The sequence below is a fragment of the Drosophila simulans genome, chromosome 2L (assembly GCF_016746395.2).
Source record: "Drosophila simulans strain w501 chromosome 2L, Prin_Dsim_3.1, whole genome shotgun sequence".
In the NCBI taxonomy this organism is placed as follows: Eukaryota; Metazoa; Arthropoda; class Insecta; order Diptera; family Drosophilidae; genus Drosophila; species Drosophila simulans.
In genome coordinates this window covers 4,212,721-4,229,920 of record NC_052520.2, presented here as the reverse complement: position 1 = coordinate 4,229,920, position 17,200 = coordinate 4,212,721, and the positions used below count along the sequence as shown (strand labels likewise).

The 17,200-nt window shown below is 45.8% G+C and overlaps 2 protein-coding genes across 3 annotated transcripts; one reads left to right on the top strand and one right to left on the bottom strand.

Annotated features, from left to right (window-relative positions):
* Positions 1 to 10,766: 10,766 nt before the first annotated feature.
* LOC6739202 (ubiquitin-60S ribosomal protein L40) lies at positions 10,767 to 11,707 on the bottom strand. 2 transcript variants are annotated; one of them, XM_016169031.3, is made up of 2 exons: positions 11,566 to 11,707; positions 10,767 to 11,304 (listed from the first exon to the last, which is right to left on the bottom strand). In XM_016169031.3, exon 2 carries the CDS (start codon positions 11,289 to 11,291, stop codon positions 10,905 to 10,907), a length of 387 nt encoding a protein of 128 aa, XP_016023400.1. In that variant the 5' UTR covers positions 11,292 to 11,304; positions 11,566 to 11,707; the 3' UTR covers positions 10,767 to 10,904. The 2 variants fall into 2 exon arrangements, with proteins under 2 accessions (XP_016023400.1, XP_039147182.1); XM_039291248.2 differs by lacking the exon at positions 11,566 to 11,707 and adding an exon at positions 11,508 to 11,529.
* Positions 11,708 to 12,219: 512 nt separating this feature from the next.
* Positions 12,220 to 14,623, top strand: LOC6739204 (cleft lip and palate transmembrane protein 1). Its single transcript, XM_002076080.4, has 2 exons — positions 12,220 to 12,425; positions 12,505 to 14,623. Exons 1-2 carry the CDS (start codon positions 12,384 to 12,386, stop codon positions 14,392 to 14,394), a joined length of 1,932 nt encoding a protein of 643 aa, XP_002076116.1. The 5' UTR covers positions 12,220 to 12,383; the 3' UTR covers positions 14,395 to 14,623.
* Positions 14,624 to 17,200: the final 2,577 nt, after the last annotated feature.

The window sequence follows — 17,200 nt, the reverse complement described above, 5'->3', positions numbered from 1 at the left end:
GCAGCGCCCTTCTTCCTACACCGCAGATAAAATCCTTCAGAAGCCCAGCTTCGAACAACTGGGTGTCAGATAACCATAGTGCCACTGATATACTTGGCAAATATATACTGCTAGTTGGAATGAAAAGCTTTTGTTGAAATGCATGTAAGAGTATCTGTGGAAAGGTGCTCGAAAATGTGCAACCAGGCATTTCCTGTTCGAAGGACGATGCATTTTTCACTGCACAATTTTAAGCTGCCTTGTAGGTAATTAGAAAAGCTTGAAAAGATAGTTGGTCCAATTAACGTTTCCCATGGACAGTATCCTTTTTCTCTGTGCAGCGCTACCTTTCCTTGGCGCTTTCTCATTCTTTCTACTCGTCTTCTGGCCGCGTGACAGCGACAAGCTATTCCTCTTCCGCCCTCTGAAGTCATTTACATGTTCCAGTCCGGGCTAGGATCTTATCTGGGCGCTCGTTGGCTGTCTGGACGAGTTCTGGACGTCTTGGCCACTTTATGTTTTGCTTTTGTGCATTTTTGAGTTAATATGCTTAGCAGCACATTTTGTTGTTGTCCCCGACGACATCGTCTGCTGGCCCGAGAAAGGACGAAAGAAAGAGCAGAGAGCAGATAGGGACATTTCTCGGGCAGCTTATCTGCTCGTGCTTGTCGAAATTTTTTGGGCACTAGCCCCAGACCGACTTTCGCTTTAAGAACTCAAACATATTACCCTTGTACTCTTGCTTGTTCTTTGGGCCATTTTTCTTGGCCGCCTTTTGTTTTAGTTGGCCGCTTTGTTCTGCTTTGAAGTTTGCTGACTGGTCTTTAAGGACATTGGAAATTGCGGTCAGGACAATTAATTTCCGGTTGAAGAAACTTTGCGTCAGTTTTTTGGCAGCCACTCGATGCGATGCGATGCGAACCCAACCCCCTTAGCATTAGGTGGGCATTATTATTGAGCGTAAAGGCCAGGCAAAAGTTTTCTCCTTCCCGACTCTAATCGACCTTGCTCTAGTCCCCCGGCTCCTGAATTCCTTTTCTTATTTGCAAAATAAATTTATCCTATCATGGGGACCATGAAACTTTCGCGCAGAGGTGTGGATAAAACTCAGTTAAGGTCGAAATGGGGAGTGGGTTGAAATCATGCTCCTTCTGGAGACCGCAAACAGCACTTATGCTTTCCACACCGACTGGCATAAGTTAAAAATCACTTACCTTCGTTGCGGCCCACGTTGCGTATGCTTAACAAAGTGCCATCAGGTTTTTATACACACCACGGTTAGTGTCCATGCACTGAAAACTACAAACTACTACTACTTGTAGCAGCAAGTACATGTGACAGTAACGAATTATATATTATTTCTTGCAGTGTGCATCTAGAGTGTAAAAAAGTCACCCTTCCACGTATTTAGCCGTCTAACGAACGCATTCACCAACACAGGCACACAGCCCCACTATTTACCATACAAAGGCAGCTGCTGGCTGGCTGTCGATCCTGGGGGAGGGACTCGAACCCGACCCCAAGTGCCAGTGTCCGTGTCCGAGGATATGCCTCTATCAGGACTACGTAGGCTGCTCATTAAAATTTCAGCTCACGTGCACAATCTGCACTTAGAGGACCCTTCGAGGTTTGAATTTTTCACATTTTCGCCAAACTCTCGAGATGATTTCTTCTGCGTCGCCAGTGTTTCTCCTTCTGTTTCGCTTTCGACCTGCTGGCCGCTGTCTACGGCTGAGAATGGAAAACTAGTCGTATACGTAATACGTATACGTGTTTTCCTCCACCTAAGTGCTATGCCATGTTATGCACGCATGTGCGTGTGTGTGTGTGCGTTAGTGAGTGTGTACAGGCTCAAACAAACAAGCATTGTTAACGGTAAGGAAGTTATTTGCAGTGTCCCCGACACAATACGGCCGCAAATATGCTGGCTCTCTTATATGTGAAATGCTACAATACACTCACAAAAAAACATGTAGATAAAAATCAAGAAGATTTCACTCTTCTTTCTTGGGCAAGCAATTGTCCTGGAATTGGTTTGAGTGTACGGGGCACAAGGACGAAACAAAACAAATTTGAACTGTAAAAAAATGGATGTCCCTTGCTTTTGGCTGCTGCTTTCGCTGCCGCAGGTGCCGCTCTTAGTTGGTGGGTGGGTTCCAACTTGACATGTCATCAAAAACACATTAAATGCGTTTTTTACGAGCTCGTTTATCCAAACTGTCGTCCACCTGTTAAGTTCATCGCAGGGGGGAGGGAAAGGCCGTTGGCAAAATGAGGCACAGGCAAAGGCGGAGGCGGAGGAAACCGCCGTCAGGACTACGACCGGAAATTGCCGTTGCGTGGTAATTGAAAAGTTTTTTTTTTTTCAGCTCCGTGAGCTTGTACTGCTGTTGGCAACAAAGTGGCATTTCTGTAATTTAGTTGTATAATTTTTGTGCTCGCCACAAACAGCAGCATCGGCACAAAAAGTTGCAGTAAATTTTGACAAGTTTTTACTGTTCCGCCAGCGATAACGAATCGGCGTTTCTGCAGCATAACTATGATTTATAATTGTTTCGTTTTGGCATTCCCAGATGCATTGCCATCCGGTGGATTAGCTCCAGCTTAAACACTCTTATGTATTTAATGTTATTTGAACCTTAAACAATTTCTTTGAATAAATCTATTTAAAATGTAGATGTAGACACTGTATCATCTTGCAAATCACATTTAGAGTTAATTCTATGGGAATAGTTGGGAACTTTGGTAAAAGGAGCTGTCCTCGGGGGCCAGAAGTCTGCCCATTAGTTTGCCCTTTCAACTTGGCTGCTCCAGAGGTAGACAAATCCTGGCCGCTGCCATCCTGTTTCCTTGCGGCCAACTCGCCCCTGTTGCCTGCCACAAACTACTGCTTAAACCGGAGTCGTGTCGCAGTCTGAGCCGACTTAATTAAGATAAATGTTCAGCAGCAATTAACGTCTCAGATTTAAATAAACTTGTCCGCCATGTGTGGAGTCGCCTGCGTGTGTGTGTATGCCAGGATGTGCCAGGACGCCTCGTTGACACTTCAGTCATTAAAAGTGGCAGGAACAGGGAACAGGAAGCAGAGCTCGGAATGTCCAAAAAAGAAAGAAAAAACTACTATGCAACTTGGCCCCTCCATCAGCCAATAGTTATTGTGTAAAAATTCACGCCTAGTTAGATCGAACCTGTCTCCTGTCCCCCGGCGGAGTCCCCACCCCTTTTCGCCCTAGAGTTGCGATGTCGGAAACTTTGTCCTTTACGCTCCACATAGCCGCACTCATTAACTTTCCTAATTGAAACTATTAGCGAGTTGCGGGAGTGAGACAGCCAGCTGGTTGGTCCCTCGCACTCGCACCCACGTTCGCCCCATTTTCATTGTAATTTTGCATAACTTTAAAGCCAAATGCGATTAAGCGCAAGTTGCAAGTCAAGGATTAGGTTATCGCTCAAATGTGTGCAATGGAATTATGTGCTCCCTGACATGCTTGCTAAGTACATGACTATCGGGTCAGAGGTCGTAGGTTCGTAGTTCGTGGTTGACGGGTCATGTGCACTGCCAATGATAACTCAATTTGCGCCATTGTGCAATTTGCCAAGAGCCAAGAGTTACTTTGTTAAATAAAAAGCTTAAGTTACCAAATGCCAAAAGTACCACAAACAAATCCATTTTATGCGCAAATGCCAAGAAATCTCTTTTAGGTTTAAGATATGCCACAAATCTTTAGTTACTTTTACCTTACTTTTACTTTAAAGCACCTTATCTCTGGGGAATTTTATCAATTTTAATCGCTCTTAAAAAAATAAATTATGGTAAGAAATTGCACGCCGTAAGCTTTCCAAGTTATTAAAAAGAAATCCGGATGAAACTTTATGGGTCCATCTGTTCGCTTCGATAAAAAGCCCAGTTGTTTGCATGTGGGATCGACTGGTGGGGATGTGGGTGGCACATATGCCATCAACCTGGATCAAGGGCTGCCCACAAGAGTCCCAACTAATTAGAGCCATACAAAGTTGGCTCCCCACACGGGGACGCAGCTGCTCGATGTTTAAGCCTCCGGCGTTTGCACAAAACTAAAACAATGCAGCGAGCCAAGGAGCTGGGCGAAACTTTGGCCAAATGTTTGCCAGCCAACTGTGGACATTATTCAGAAATGCATGAAATTGCTAAACTTGCACCGGCACCTACACTCCTTCGGTTGGCACTGGCCATCGGAGCAGGATCCATACTCCGTCTCCCATATGGAAATCGATGGACGGCGGACAGCGCGCATAATTGCATGAATAATTCAGAGTGCATGGCCGTAAACAGCGACACGGTCGACACGTATTACCCGTTCGCTTGACCGTCAATTGCCCATCAGATGGCCCACTTCCCGCTACCCGCCATCCACTTCCGGATCCCGCACCCTGTAAGTGCCGGCGGAGATGGGCCCAAAGTGCTAAAAATCAATGAGCCACTTGTCACGGACATCGGCGAGCCAGTTGACAACGTTCTGGGACAGGCCAATGAGCACGTGCGCGACATCGATTGGGTTGCACTGAAAGAAAAACATGTGATGTAGCTTTATAACTTCTTATGCCAGATTTAGGCTGCAAACTAATATAAAAGTTTCCAATTAAGTATTCATCTATCTCTTGAGAGATTATATCATATATATCATTATATCATTATATATTATCATATATCATTATTTAGGTATCTTTCTTCAAGAAAGGACCTTATGGTTTTTTTTATGTGTTTTCCAAATTACCTAGGGAATAGGAAGAGGCTCCTCCGAAGTATCATGCAATTAATGACGAGACATATACCCATAAACCTACAAGACCTCAGTGCGGCTTGTATGTAGGTGTACGAGGGCTGTACACAAGTAATTTGCAAATAAGTGAAGTCAACTTGTCAAAATCGAATTCCGCAAAATGTCCTGCTCCCCCAAATCCCCAACACCAACACAAACACAAACAGAGCAGAAGGGCTGGCTGTATCGTTGGCTTGTTTGTGCCCCGTTTTCCCCCCAAAAAGCTCCATTCAATATGCAGAGCATGTTGCGAGTTGCGAAATGTACTGTCAAAATTGTCTCCAACTGAACAAGCTCCTGGCTAACCCGAAACAATGCTTCGGAAGTGGAACTTTTGGGGAGTAAAAGGGGATGCGCCTTTCAGTTCTTCCGCCTGGGCGTTATTTTATTTCAACTTCGAGCGCAGACCAAGCGGAACGTAAATTAGGAATGCGCTTTTAATGGTGGAGTTGCCACAACGAAGTTCCATTGTGCAACGTGCCACATGGGCGCACGCATCCCCCCATACATCCATATCTATTTAAGCCCCATCCATCCCTCTGATTTCATTTTCATTTATGCAAAAGAAGCATTTTTTACCCCTAAGCCACCCTTTCAAAGTCTGTGAAGGAATAGCTCCAAAGGAGGCGGCGGCAGAGGCAGTTTACTGCCTGGACAGCTGGTCAAAATTAACAAGTTCCAGCGCATGTCCCACTTTCTCGGCCCCCCGTATTTGTGTTGGTTTGGGAGCATAAGCAATTTGTTGCAAACTTTTCTGTTGCTCGCTTTTGTTGTGCCTCTCCATGTCCGTTCCCTGCTCCAAAAGTGGGTCTAGAGCTTGCCCAGAACTCTGGTGCGTTTGCCAGTGGAGCTACACTAAAGCAAAAATCGCCGACGAAGACTACTTTAAAAAATCGTTTTTCTAACTTCAAATAGGTAATACGAATCCTATTTTATATTTACTACTTAGAATGATGTCTTAAAGTATAAATTATGAGTAACTTATAAGATTCAATTGGTGTAATTTTTGGCATCATATCCCACTTAGCTTGCTAATTTTCTGAAAGTGATGGCTACTTGGAGGGCGAAAATTCACTTCCGTGTTTTTGGGAACGTTTGCGATGCTGGCTTGGCAGAAAACTTTTAAAAGATCTTAAATTTCTGTTGTTTTGTAAAATTGATGAAGTAATTTGTTTGGTGATTGCACAAACTTTGCGTGTCAATATTTTTGAAAAACAGCAAAGTTGCCCAAACTTTGCGCACACACACACACAAACAGCTGGGTCCTCCGACCATCGGTCGTCCTGTGGGAGTGGACAAGGACACGCCCACTTGTGGGGAGGGAAGCAGAGATGGACTGGTCAAAGTCGAGTCTGTCTGGCCAATAAGCCGTTTGCATTTTTAATGACTCGAAATTGTGCAAAGTGCCCGAACTCGGTTCGAAAAGGACTGCTTCCTTTCGCAGGATACACAACAGCAGGCCAGGGAGACAATTGAGAATATTTGATTTGTGTTATGCTTTTATCGCTCTCTCACCCTTGACCCCGTCGTACATCCACATCCTGGCAATTTGAGTGAAGCTCTGACAACTTAAACGCGTCCAATTGAGGATTGGAAACTTCATTTGCATGCAACCAGACTGGAGGAACATTTCCCAGGCGAATGGATTCAGCACCTTTTGCTCCAGAGCGAAGTTTAATTCATGACAGGCTGGCATATCTAGATTTCCAATATGCCACAGAAGCAACAACTTGATGGATAGTTATTCTTTAATTAAAGACTACCCCAGAGAACACTCAAGTACGAACGTAATCTAGATTTGAGTTCATTTATGTCTAATTAATGCAGAAATACAAGAACTTGGCTTAATATTAAATTCCATGACTGACCAACTGATTTGCTTTTCCAGATTTAAGATGCCATACAAAGTGCGAACAATCAGTTTTAAGCACAAAGTGCGTTTTATAATTAAATTTCGAATTAAAATAAACAGCAAGCGTACAAATTAATTAGATGTGAAATCTTTTCCTGCTGTCCTGGCGCGCTGCATGCTGTGGCTTGCCATCCTGATCCTGCTTCCTCCTGCCCTGTGTCCTTGTGTCCCTGTCCTTGTCCAACAGCCAACGGACGATGTAGGCACTGGGAATGTAAGCCAACAAAGCCAAAAATCCAAGTAGCTCCACCGGCACCTTGACAGAAAAACAAACTAATTTCCAACTTTGTGGTGCACCGAGCTGCTCCAGGGAATCGGGGAATGGAGGGCAGCGAAGGAGAATGGGACGGGCGGCCACAGCTACCAGTTGAGCTGCACTGAGAGAAACTAAACTAAATTGAACTACTTTATGTCAGTTTTACAAGTATATACTCAGTTTAGTTTGTTCTTAAACATTAGTTTTGTTTTAAACCGATGCCGTATCTATAAGATACTTAATGGTAGTATCTTTCAGTGTAACTACGGTTTTGGCCTGGCCATTGATGTCTGGTTAATCGCACAGCACACTGCGTGTCACGGAGCAGGAGCAGCGAGGAGCAGGGTGCCTGGTGGCTGGATCCAGGATGCAGGATGCAACTGGGAAATGGCGAGAAGAAGGCAAAAGTTCAGCTGCAAGAAAAATAGTTGTGGCTGTCGATAATGCGGGCAGAGGGGGCGGCGGATGGCGCATGGTGCTGGATTTTGTGTAGTTGGGCACTGGCACTGTTTACTCTCGAATAGTTATAGAAATGTTATTGTGCGCAATGCAAATAGACTTGGGTTCGAGGGAGTTGGTGGCACCACCAACCATTCCCCCGCCGACTTGGCTGGCAAAGATGTCGCCTTAAAGCGCTGGGATAACTTTATGCAAAAGTCAGATCTTTATGGGATTCCAGGCCGCCATGCGATTAGATTCATGCCATTCACTTGAAGATATCGCTTCCGGTCGGAATGAGACAAGTGCCGGCACTTGAGTGTATTTTTATTAAGTATTTATCAAGGAAATCAATATGTCGCCTAACCGATTGCCCATTCCGTCCATCCGCATCCGTAGCCGTGTATCTGTGTATCTGTATCTGCCTACTTCTCGGGGCTTCCGCTCATATCGGGCATATGAAATCGAGAGCATTCACTTCCGCCCATTTATCCGACCCATCCCCCCCCCTCCTTCGACCCTTCTGCCCCCCACGGACACAATTGAAATTGAATAAAATGACTTTTCAAATTATTTGCGATACAACAAGAGACAGGGCAGGCGGAGCACGGGCACATGGTGGTGCCAGAAGTGCTTATCTATTGGAAAATGTTAACTGTATGAAAGCCATAAACTGTAGATATGCAAAGCTACCGCCATTCCAGCGGAAGAAGGCTGAGAATACGTAAAAACAAATAACAATTTTGCGCTCAAAATAGAACACAAACAACACAAAAGGCGCAAGGGATGGCGATGGTTCCGTCTTTCCCATGGAAGGTGGGTAGTTCCGAACGGAATGGAGCCTACAGCCAATCCCATTCACATGTCCTGGTGAAGGATTCAGGGGGCGCGGTAGTGGGGAGGAGCAGCCAAGTATCGATTTATGCATATTAAATTACACGCACTGCCTTTACAATTCTTGCTTGAGTTCGTATGCGTGCACTGAAACAAATCGGGGGTAACCTCTATATATTTACCAGTTTATTTCTAAGAAAAGCGACCAACAATAAAATTAATGAGAAACGACACGAAACTAGTTGATATACTATATATAATATTGCTCTTGAGGAACTAGATGTAATTTACATTCATATATTACAAGTATATTACTCATACGCAGTGTTGCGCTGCATTATATACTACGACCTAATATTGGACTTTTCGGTGTACTCCAGAGACGCCCGGTGCTCCGGCGGAGCAATTTATATTTCCTTATTGGCCTGTGCGTGTGTATTTCTGACGTCTCAGTTGAATCGCCCTGGCCTCGCCCCCTATTTCGTTTTTTTTCCGCCATCATTACCATTGGGATTCCACACTAGCGCCCAATTTATAAACGTTTGGCTGTTTGCCTTATCTCGAGCTGCTCCCGGGATCCTTTTGCCTCTCCGCCGGCAGGACACTTGGAGAAAAAGGCGGCCAGAAGGACAAGGAATGCCCCGGCCGAGGCAGAAATTTATATCAAATTGAAAATTCTTCCTCCGCAGACGGAAAAATCCATTTATGCGCTCTCAGTGGTGAGCCAGCATCGCCCACCTCATCCCGTCTCGTCTCATCCGTTCCGAATCCGAATTCCAACCCGCGGAGTGCATATTTTAGAGGAACTTACGGACGGAATTACTTTCGTTCGCGCAGGGCGGGAATCGGAAAACTATCCAGGCAATCAGAAGTTGACTTTGTGGCATAAGCGGTGCTCATAACTCACCCAATCCCCGCCCGGCATATGGAAACGAGCAGTTCGCAAAGGGAGACCCGGGAAAACGTTCAATTTTCAATGAGCACTTTTCGCTGCAAAGTAGATGGGTGGGTGGTTGGTTGGTATGGGCATGGGCGGCGCCAATCTGCTCCTCGTTGGAGGAGGAGTGCCTGCCCTGCAATATTAATGCTGGCCAGGAGCAACGCCCAGAGCGTTAAGAGTGTCAAGCCAAAAGACTGACCAGCGGAGATGTCCCAGATGAGGACACTTGGGCCACCACTCGAATCGCACTCTTAATTATTCTGGTCACATCTGTTATGTAAACTGCGACCCATCCGGCCATAAAAGTCCTGCTCCCAAGAATGGCAAAGGCGGCGCCCAAAAGACAGAGACCCAAACTTGGACGGGCAGGAGCTCCTGCCCCTCGTGCGCTGCAAAAAATTAAAAACGAAAGCCACGCACTTGCCTGCTGAAAAGGGGCAGAGGAGGAGGCTGGAACCTGTTTGGGCATTTTCAAGCCCGTGGCCTCAAGGCTGAGGACCCGGGACCCATAAATAAGCAGCCGCTTTTCCTGCAGCTCCGAAAGGCAGAGCCTTAATTTTTAAAATACCCGACCCTCGGCTGGCCCATATAACACCTTTGTATATTGGACGAGAACGTGGCCACAGTGGTCTATTGATAATTCGGAACTGAGTGCATATCTTATCTTATTATATCCTTAAAAAATGTTTAAATTCTGAAAACATAGTTAAGCCTTTTTTTAGACCTTTTTATATTATGTGGAATAAAACTTTACTTGTACGGTAGTACTAGGTACCACTGTACTATCAACTATCATAGGATGTTTTTGAGCCAGTGCAATCCTCACCTCTGGGCAGCTCAGGTTGCTTTTCCACTCACCTTTTGCTGGGACTTTCCTGCGGGCGACGGCCCTTAACTTTTTTGCATTGTGCTTGATCCGCAGTTTCATCAGTCGCGTCCCCTGCTCCAATCCAGCCGCCCATTCTGCGCCTGGGAAATCTGCGCGGGTCACCCCAAACCGTATTTTTAATTAATGTTGACCGCAATTTGTGCCTGGTCCTCCGGCAGCAGCTGCTCTTCTCGGTTTCCCGCTTGTTATCGTGTCCTGCCTATCAGGCAGGCCCTTTGGGTCGTCACCAGCCAGTCCTTGGGTTATTAAGATATTCATAATAAGAGCCTCCAAGGGGCCAACGACCAAGTGCTAGCATGGATTAGAGCGCCAACAACAGGTTTACCAGTTGGCCACGGAAGCCGTTGCGCGCCTTAGTCGGCGGTCAATGAAACCAATTAACTGTACTCGAAGTGGACTTGGCTTGTCGTGGCCAAGTAGGTCTGCTCGGCCATCCGCGGAGTAAGCCAGCCAGCCGTCAGTCCCCTCCCTTGTTCCCTTGGGCAGAAGAGCAGACCGCAAGGGTCTGGTATCGCTGGCAGATGGAATATCAATTACCTGCTGCTGTCGCCCGCTTCCTGGTGGCGAAACAGAACCAGAAACAGAGCGAAAAACTAACTGGGATCTCGGAGAGGCCAACTAATTGCAGTATAAGAGCTTCCTGAAACCGCAGAAACTCGTTCTTTGGAGACCACAAACGAAAACAGATGGCAGGAAAACAGAAACATACACGGTGTAAATAGGCTGTGCCTTGGCAGCAAATGCAATACATTTCGAGGAGATGTGGTTTCACAAAATGTACATATATTTACTTAGATGGTTAACCATGGTTTTGTCGGTAGAAAGACCAGCCTGGACCGTCGACGGGTGATCATAGTCTACTTCAACTTCTTCTTGGGGCGCAGGTTGTTGGTGTGTCCGCACTTCTTCTTGCGGCAGTTGGTGGCACGAGGATGCAGACGGGCGTAGCACTTGCGGCAGATCATCTTGTCGCAGTTGTACTTCTGGGCCAGAATCCTGAGGGAGGGCTCAATGATACCACCACGCAGGCGGAGCACCAAGTGCAGGGTCGACTCCTTCTGGATGTTGTAGTCGGACAGAGTGCGGCCATCCTCCAGCTGCTTGCCGGCGAAGATCAGACGCTGCTGATCTGGGGGAATGCCCTCCTTATCCTGGATCTTAGCCTTGACATTCTCGATGGTGTCAGAAGGCTCCACCTCCAAGGTGATGGTCTTGCCGGTGAGGGTTTTCACGAAGATCTGCATAGTGGCGGCTTCACTGAAAGCAGATAAAACATAAATCAGTACCAAGTCGGACGATTTCTTAGCGAACTTGTGCGTCCCAAAGAGCGGGCAAAGATTGGAGGTTAGGTCCGACCTGCTGGCATGTTTCGTTCGATAGAAGCAGCTCTACAGGTCGGCAAACACCAGTGTCCATCTTTTTCAGATCACAAATACGTCACTGAACAACAATATGTTTACATTCTGCCACGTTATTGCGATTTTTCGTTTATTTTTGATATATTTAATGGAAACTCACCAGAGGAAACGTGCAACCAAATGCTATTCAAAAGAAAAAGGGAAAAGAGAGTGTGGCCGCCGCGGAGCACAGCAAATATACCAAAATCGTATTTTTAAAATACCAAAACATCTTAAGCAGCAATGTACATATTTAATAAATATTCAGACAAACAAAATAATTAATGATTAATATATATCACTAACTAATTTTAACCGAGCAACCAACTTTCTCGTATTTGTTCAAGCCTCAACGTTACCTCACTGATAGCTAAGCTAATTCAAATTCAATTATTATGGCATGAAGAAACTATCTGTATTGTATACAAAAAATTTAAATAAAATGTTGTATATATAATTATATTTTAGATAAGGTTCAAATATTTAATTTGTGTAATTGTAAAGCCGCATAAACGATTAAAAATTTTTATTTTTATTGAATTATTTGAAATATTTTTTCAGATATTACACCTATTGAATTTATACAAAAAGATTCCAGTTGCTGTCAATTTTTTAACAACAATGATTGAATACTAAATTTGATAAGTATTTGTAATTAATATTTTGTTACGGATACAGATTTCAGCCAACGATAATCAAAAAGCGTATATTGCTAAATATGTAAAATATTATGAATAAATAAATGTAATATGGCTTAGTGCGAACACCTTGCTTTTCCATTCGGCGTCAAATCGATATATTCTGAAAAATACCCCTTTCGATATCGATGTTCTAATGGCTCGATAAGTTCGCAACACTCACCTATCGATGACAGTAGCACAAGTTGTGCGGAAAACGGGAAACTAAGGGAAAAGCGTGGAAAACCTTTGAGAACAGAGCATGTCGAAAGCAGGCGAAGATCAGCCCGCAGAGGAGGGTGCGGTAAGTATCTGAGAATCTTCAGCTACTCTCAGCCCCGATCCGCTGACAATCGCGACCTGGTTCTCATCGTTTTTTCTAGGTGATTGCGGGCAATGGGAACGCTGAGCTGGCCCAAAATGAAGGCCAGAATGAGCAACAACAACCCCCGCCGAATCAGCCCTCCCGCAAGGAGTCCTTCTTTGCGATGACCAAGTCCCTCATCCTGCGTGCCCTGATCATCTACTTTGTAAGCTCCTTCTTCCGACGACCCGCACCCGATGCCGCCAGTCAAGGCAAAAGTGTCGCTAATGCGGGTCCCAAGATCACGGCCTGGAATTACTTCGAGAACGGCACGGACTTTGACCTGCACGTGTGGTTGTCGGAGAACCCCGATGAGGTTAACTTCCAGCAGAAGTCGAATCTCCTCTGGCTGCAGGAGGACCTCACCTATGGCGATTGGACGTCGGGCGTCAACAGAGATGGCATTTACACGCACAGTTTGAAGCTTAAGACCAGCCAGCATTTGATGAACAATGGCAGTGTGTACCTCCATGCCTTTGTCACGCGTTCCGGCATGAGTCCCGATCCCAAAGCCCCGAATTACGCCACCAATGGACACATGGGCCACCAGCAACATCAGCTGAACAAGTTCAAGAAGTTGCGCGTGAACCGCAACTACAACTTGCTGGCCAGCGAGAAGGAGAAGCTGGAGCACGAACTCAAGCATGCGAATCTCAAGGATACCATTGTGTCTCACTGGCATCCTAATCTCACGGTCAACCTCGTGGTGGACCAAACCAACTGGGCCGAGGGATCTGTGCCGCCGCCACTGGATGACTACGTAAAGTTCGTAGACGGTGGTAAGACCTATCTGCCCATTCTGTTCGTCAACGACTACTGGAATCTTCAGCGGGAGTACCAACCCATTAATGAGACCACTCCCGAACTGGAGCTTCACCTCACTTTCCAGCCGCTGGGCATGTTCAAGTGGCAGCTGTATGCCGCCAAGCAGATGAAGAACAAGTGGGCCGGCAATATGCTCGGTGAGCTGATGGCCGCCAGCCAGCCGGAGGAGAGTGACGAGGATCAGGACTCGCTGAAGGAGACTCTGCTGGACACCAATATCTACCTGCTGGGCATCACAGTGGCCGTTTCCATACTGCATTCCGTGTTCGAGCTGCTGGCCTTCAAGAACGACATTCAGTTCTGGAACAATCGCAAGTCGCTCGAAGGACTGTCTGTGCGATCTGTGTTCTTCGGAGTCTTCCAGTCACTAATCATTTTGCTGTACGTGCTGGACAACGAGACCAACTTCATGATCCGCATCTCCTGTTTCGTGGGACTCGGAATCGAGGTGTGGAAGATCCACAAGGTCGTGGATATCAACTACGACCACGATCAGAAGATTCTGGGAGTGCTGCCGAGGATCAGTTTCCAGGACAAGGGCTCCTATTCGGAGAGCTCGACCAAGGACTACGACAAACTGGCCTTCAAGTACCTGGGCTGGGCATGCTTCCCGCTCCTGGTGGCCTACTTTGTCTACTCGCTGATCTACAACGAGCACAAGGGCTGGTACTCATTTGTGCTCAACATGCTGTACGGCTACCTGCTGACCTTCGGCTTCATCCTGATGACGCCGCAGCTATTCATCAACTACAAGCTGAAGTCGGTGGCCCACATGCCGTGGCGCATGATGACCTACAAGTTCCTCAACACCTTCATCGATGACATCTTTGCGTTTGTGATCAAAATGCCCACAATGTACCGGCTGGGTTGCTTCCGCGACGACATCATCTTCTTTGTGTTCCTCTACCAGCGCTGGCAGTACCGCGTCGATCTGAAGCGCGTGAACGAGTTCGGCTTCTCCGGGGAGATGGAGCAGCAGCATGCCGCCCAGAAGCTGGAGGGCAAGACAGCCAATGGAGCCATCGAAGGTCCCGACGCTGCGCCAGCGACCAAAAAGACAGCTGCACAAAAGAAGCAGGACTAGATGGAGTGCAGAGCTGTGGCCACAGTATGCATTAGCATTAGAAGACGCAATACCATATACTCCACTCCCCCAATATGTATGTAATCACTCTGCAGTATACATAGTCAAGTAATCCCGATAGCATCATTCATAGGGCTAATTGTATGTACGTATGTTTGTGTTTTTGTTTTCTCCTGCCCTCCGCGCTTCTCGCAGCGTTGGGAGATCTAATAAATTAAGCGTGAGATGATCCATATGCCTACTATTATCTAATCTGCAGCCCGCTGAGTGGGCTGATCAGTGGGCTAGACAAGTGGGGAGATAAGCTTGCTTATCAGGGCGCCTATATATACAAACTGGCCAGATGGCCCACATAATTATCACCTCATTTCGGAAAGATACAAGGTTTCTACATATATGGAGTATGGCAACTAAATTAACTTATATATTGGTTTGTCAATCGACTTTTTAATTCGTATGTTCTAAATCATCTTGAGTCTCATTCATTGTTTTTTTCTATCAAATGAACTTCACTCATAATTTTCCAAATTAATTAAATACAATTGAATTTAGGTACAGGTACGCAAAGTGGGTACACATAAGTTTTCATATTATGCAGCACTAGACCTGAGCCATTTGCAACACTGAAGTGGAGCGCGCCAAATTTGAACTGAACTCAAAAATAATTCGTTACAAAACTGATATTCAAAAAGCACTAAATCCAAGATAAAACTTTTTTACATGGGGTATTTGTGAACAGGACTAGAAATTAAGATTATTAAGACGTAAGAACTAAAGCATTTATTAAGATAAAGTGATTGAGACTCAGAAGGTTTACATTTTTGAAAGTGAGCACTGAATAGAATCACACCTACGACAAGCGACATTGGCATCCACTGGAATCGACAGAGCCACAAGAAGCCGCAGTTATTGTGTTGCGTCGTAGGCTCAGCTATTTTTATTGGTTTGCCTTTGTGGCTCTCGGCCTCCAATCGCCAAAGACAGAGCCACCAAACCAGAGCCAGGACTTGGAGCTCGGCGCATCGAGCATGGCGTTGGGAGCTGGGCTTTGCGTGTTTTTGTAATATTTCTCAAAAGATAAGAATGCGACCGGACCGGGCTGCTGCCGAGGTTTCTACTGGCATTTAGGCAGCGACCACGACCAAGACGACATTCATAAAGAAATAAAATCGGACAAAACTCTTGTTATGCTCTTTTTACTGCACTAAGTGACAGTTTTACGAGGCAGCCAGCGAGTCGCGGGACTCGGCAGAGGTTGCCTCGCCGATTCAGGTTGTTGTTGGGCTCCCAATCCGCAACTCCCAGCTCCCCCAATCCGCCCAGCCCCACCGGCCTCGCAGTTCCATGTGGTCTAGGGGAGCACAATGCGCACACCCGACCCTATTTCTATTCCCTTGGGCACAGCGAGAAACCCCTGAATATTCACACAGATTACGATCGGTGTGGAATCGGCGGTCTCTCTCCCTTAGATTTCTGATTGCTGGTGCTCCGTCAGGTATTCCTGGAATCTCGCCAGTCCCAGATTCTAATTTCCAGCCTAATAGGAATAAAGATGGCCAGCCAGCCAGCCAGCGACATTCGACAGGCAGCATCCAGCAATCGTCTGCTGGCCATGTTAAGGGTCCAGACAGAAACTCATGCTTCGAGGAGACCTTCCAGTACACGATGAGAAAAAAGGGGAGAGTAATTACAATTTAATTGGGCAAGGATATATGTATATATTTTATTATATATTACTTTATTCAGGACATAAAGACGCATGCTTCATAAATTAAAAACCATGGAAACCTTATCTCGCTTCAAATCGAAAGTTTCTTACATAATTTCAGAGTTCGTTTTCAGTTTCGACACCCTTATTTTCCTCAGTGTATGGGTTTAGGGCACGCATTGAGGAGTGAGATCGAAGTGGAGATGGGGACCGAGAGCTAGGTTCACACCAGCAACATCGCCACCATCGCCCGAATCAGAAAACAACAACAAAATCAGCGAAGGGAAGTAAAACGCAGGTCCCAAACACAAAACACAAAATACAAAACACCAAACACCGAAATTCCAGAAAGCCTAAAAAAATGAGGCACCACCACTACCAGCAACAACAACAACAACAACAGCAGCAGCAACAACAACGGCAAAGTAAACGACAACTAACCATAAGAAAAATGACCAGCGATAATTTTAATTTGAAACCAGTTTCTATGCTAAACAAAATTCTACGGCGCTGCGAAGAAAAGATCCAGTGGAGGAAACCAAATAAAAGACTCGCAGAGCGCGGCTCTTCGCCTCTCGAAGATCGGGAGAGCGATCCGCAGAGAGCTGCGAAAGAATTTCTTGTGCCGAACCTGCGTCATGGGAGTGGGGAGTATGTACTCCAAGCCACGCCATGCCATACTCCTCCTCCTGATCTCCCTGGATTCTACTAGGACCGAGTGAGCACGACTGAGCACAATAACGAAAACAACTAGTGCACAGAGAAGAAAGATGGGTAAAAAGGGGTGGATTTCTAGGAAAGTTGAGTGGTTTAAGATAGATATCATCTTAAAAAGAAATCTAAAATGGGTTGGGATCGGGTAGAATAGGTTTTATTTCGAGATATATTGAATGGTATGATGTAGTACTGAAATAGAACCTTAGATAGCATTGCTTATTGTAATAATAGTTTTGAATTCTAATTGCTTATGATATAGGTATCCAGAAATATTGAAATCCTTATAAGTAGTAAGCTCCATATGTCCACTGGCGATCTTCCAGTGCATCCGAGCCCACAGAAGTACCCGCAGTAATTTTTATTGTCGCTGTGTATGGGCCG

Excerpts from the sequence above, each read along its gene's own strand:
- LOC6739202 (XM_016169031.3), bottom strand. The coding sequence starts at position 11,291 with ATGCAGATCTTCGTGAAAACCCTCACCGGCAAGACCATCACCTTGGAG.
- LOC6739204 (XM_002076080.4), top strand. The coding sequence starts at position 12,384 with ATGTCGAAAGCAGGCGAAGATCAGCCCGCAGAGGAGGGTGCG. Across the intron at positions 12,426-12,504 it reads AGCCCGCAGAGGAGGGTGCG|GTGATTGCGGGCAATGGGAA; the intron begins GTAAGTATCTGA and ends CGTTTTTTCTAG.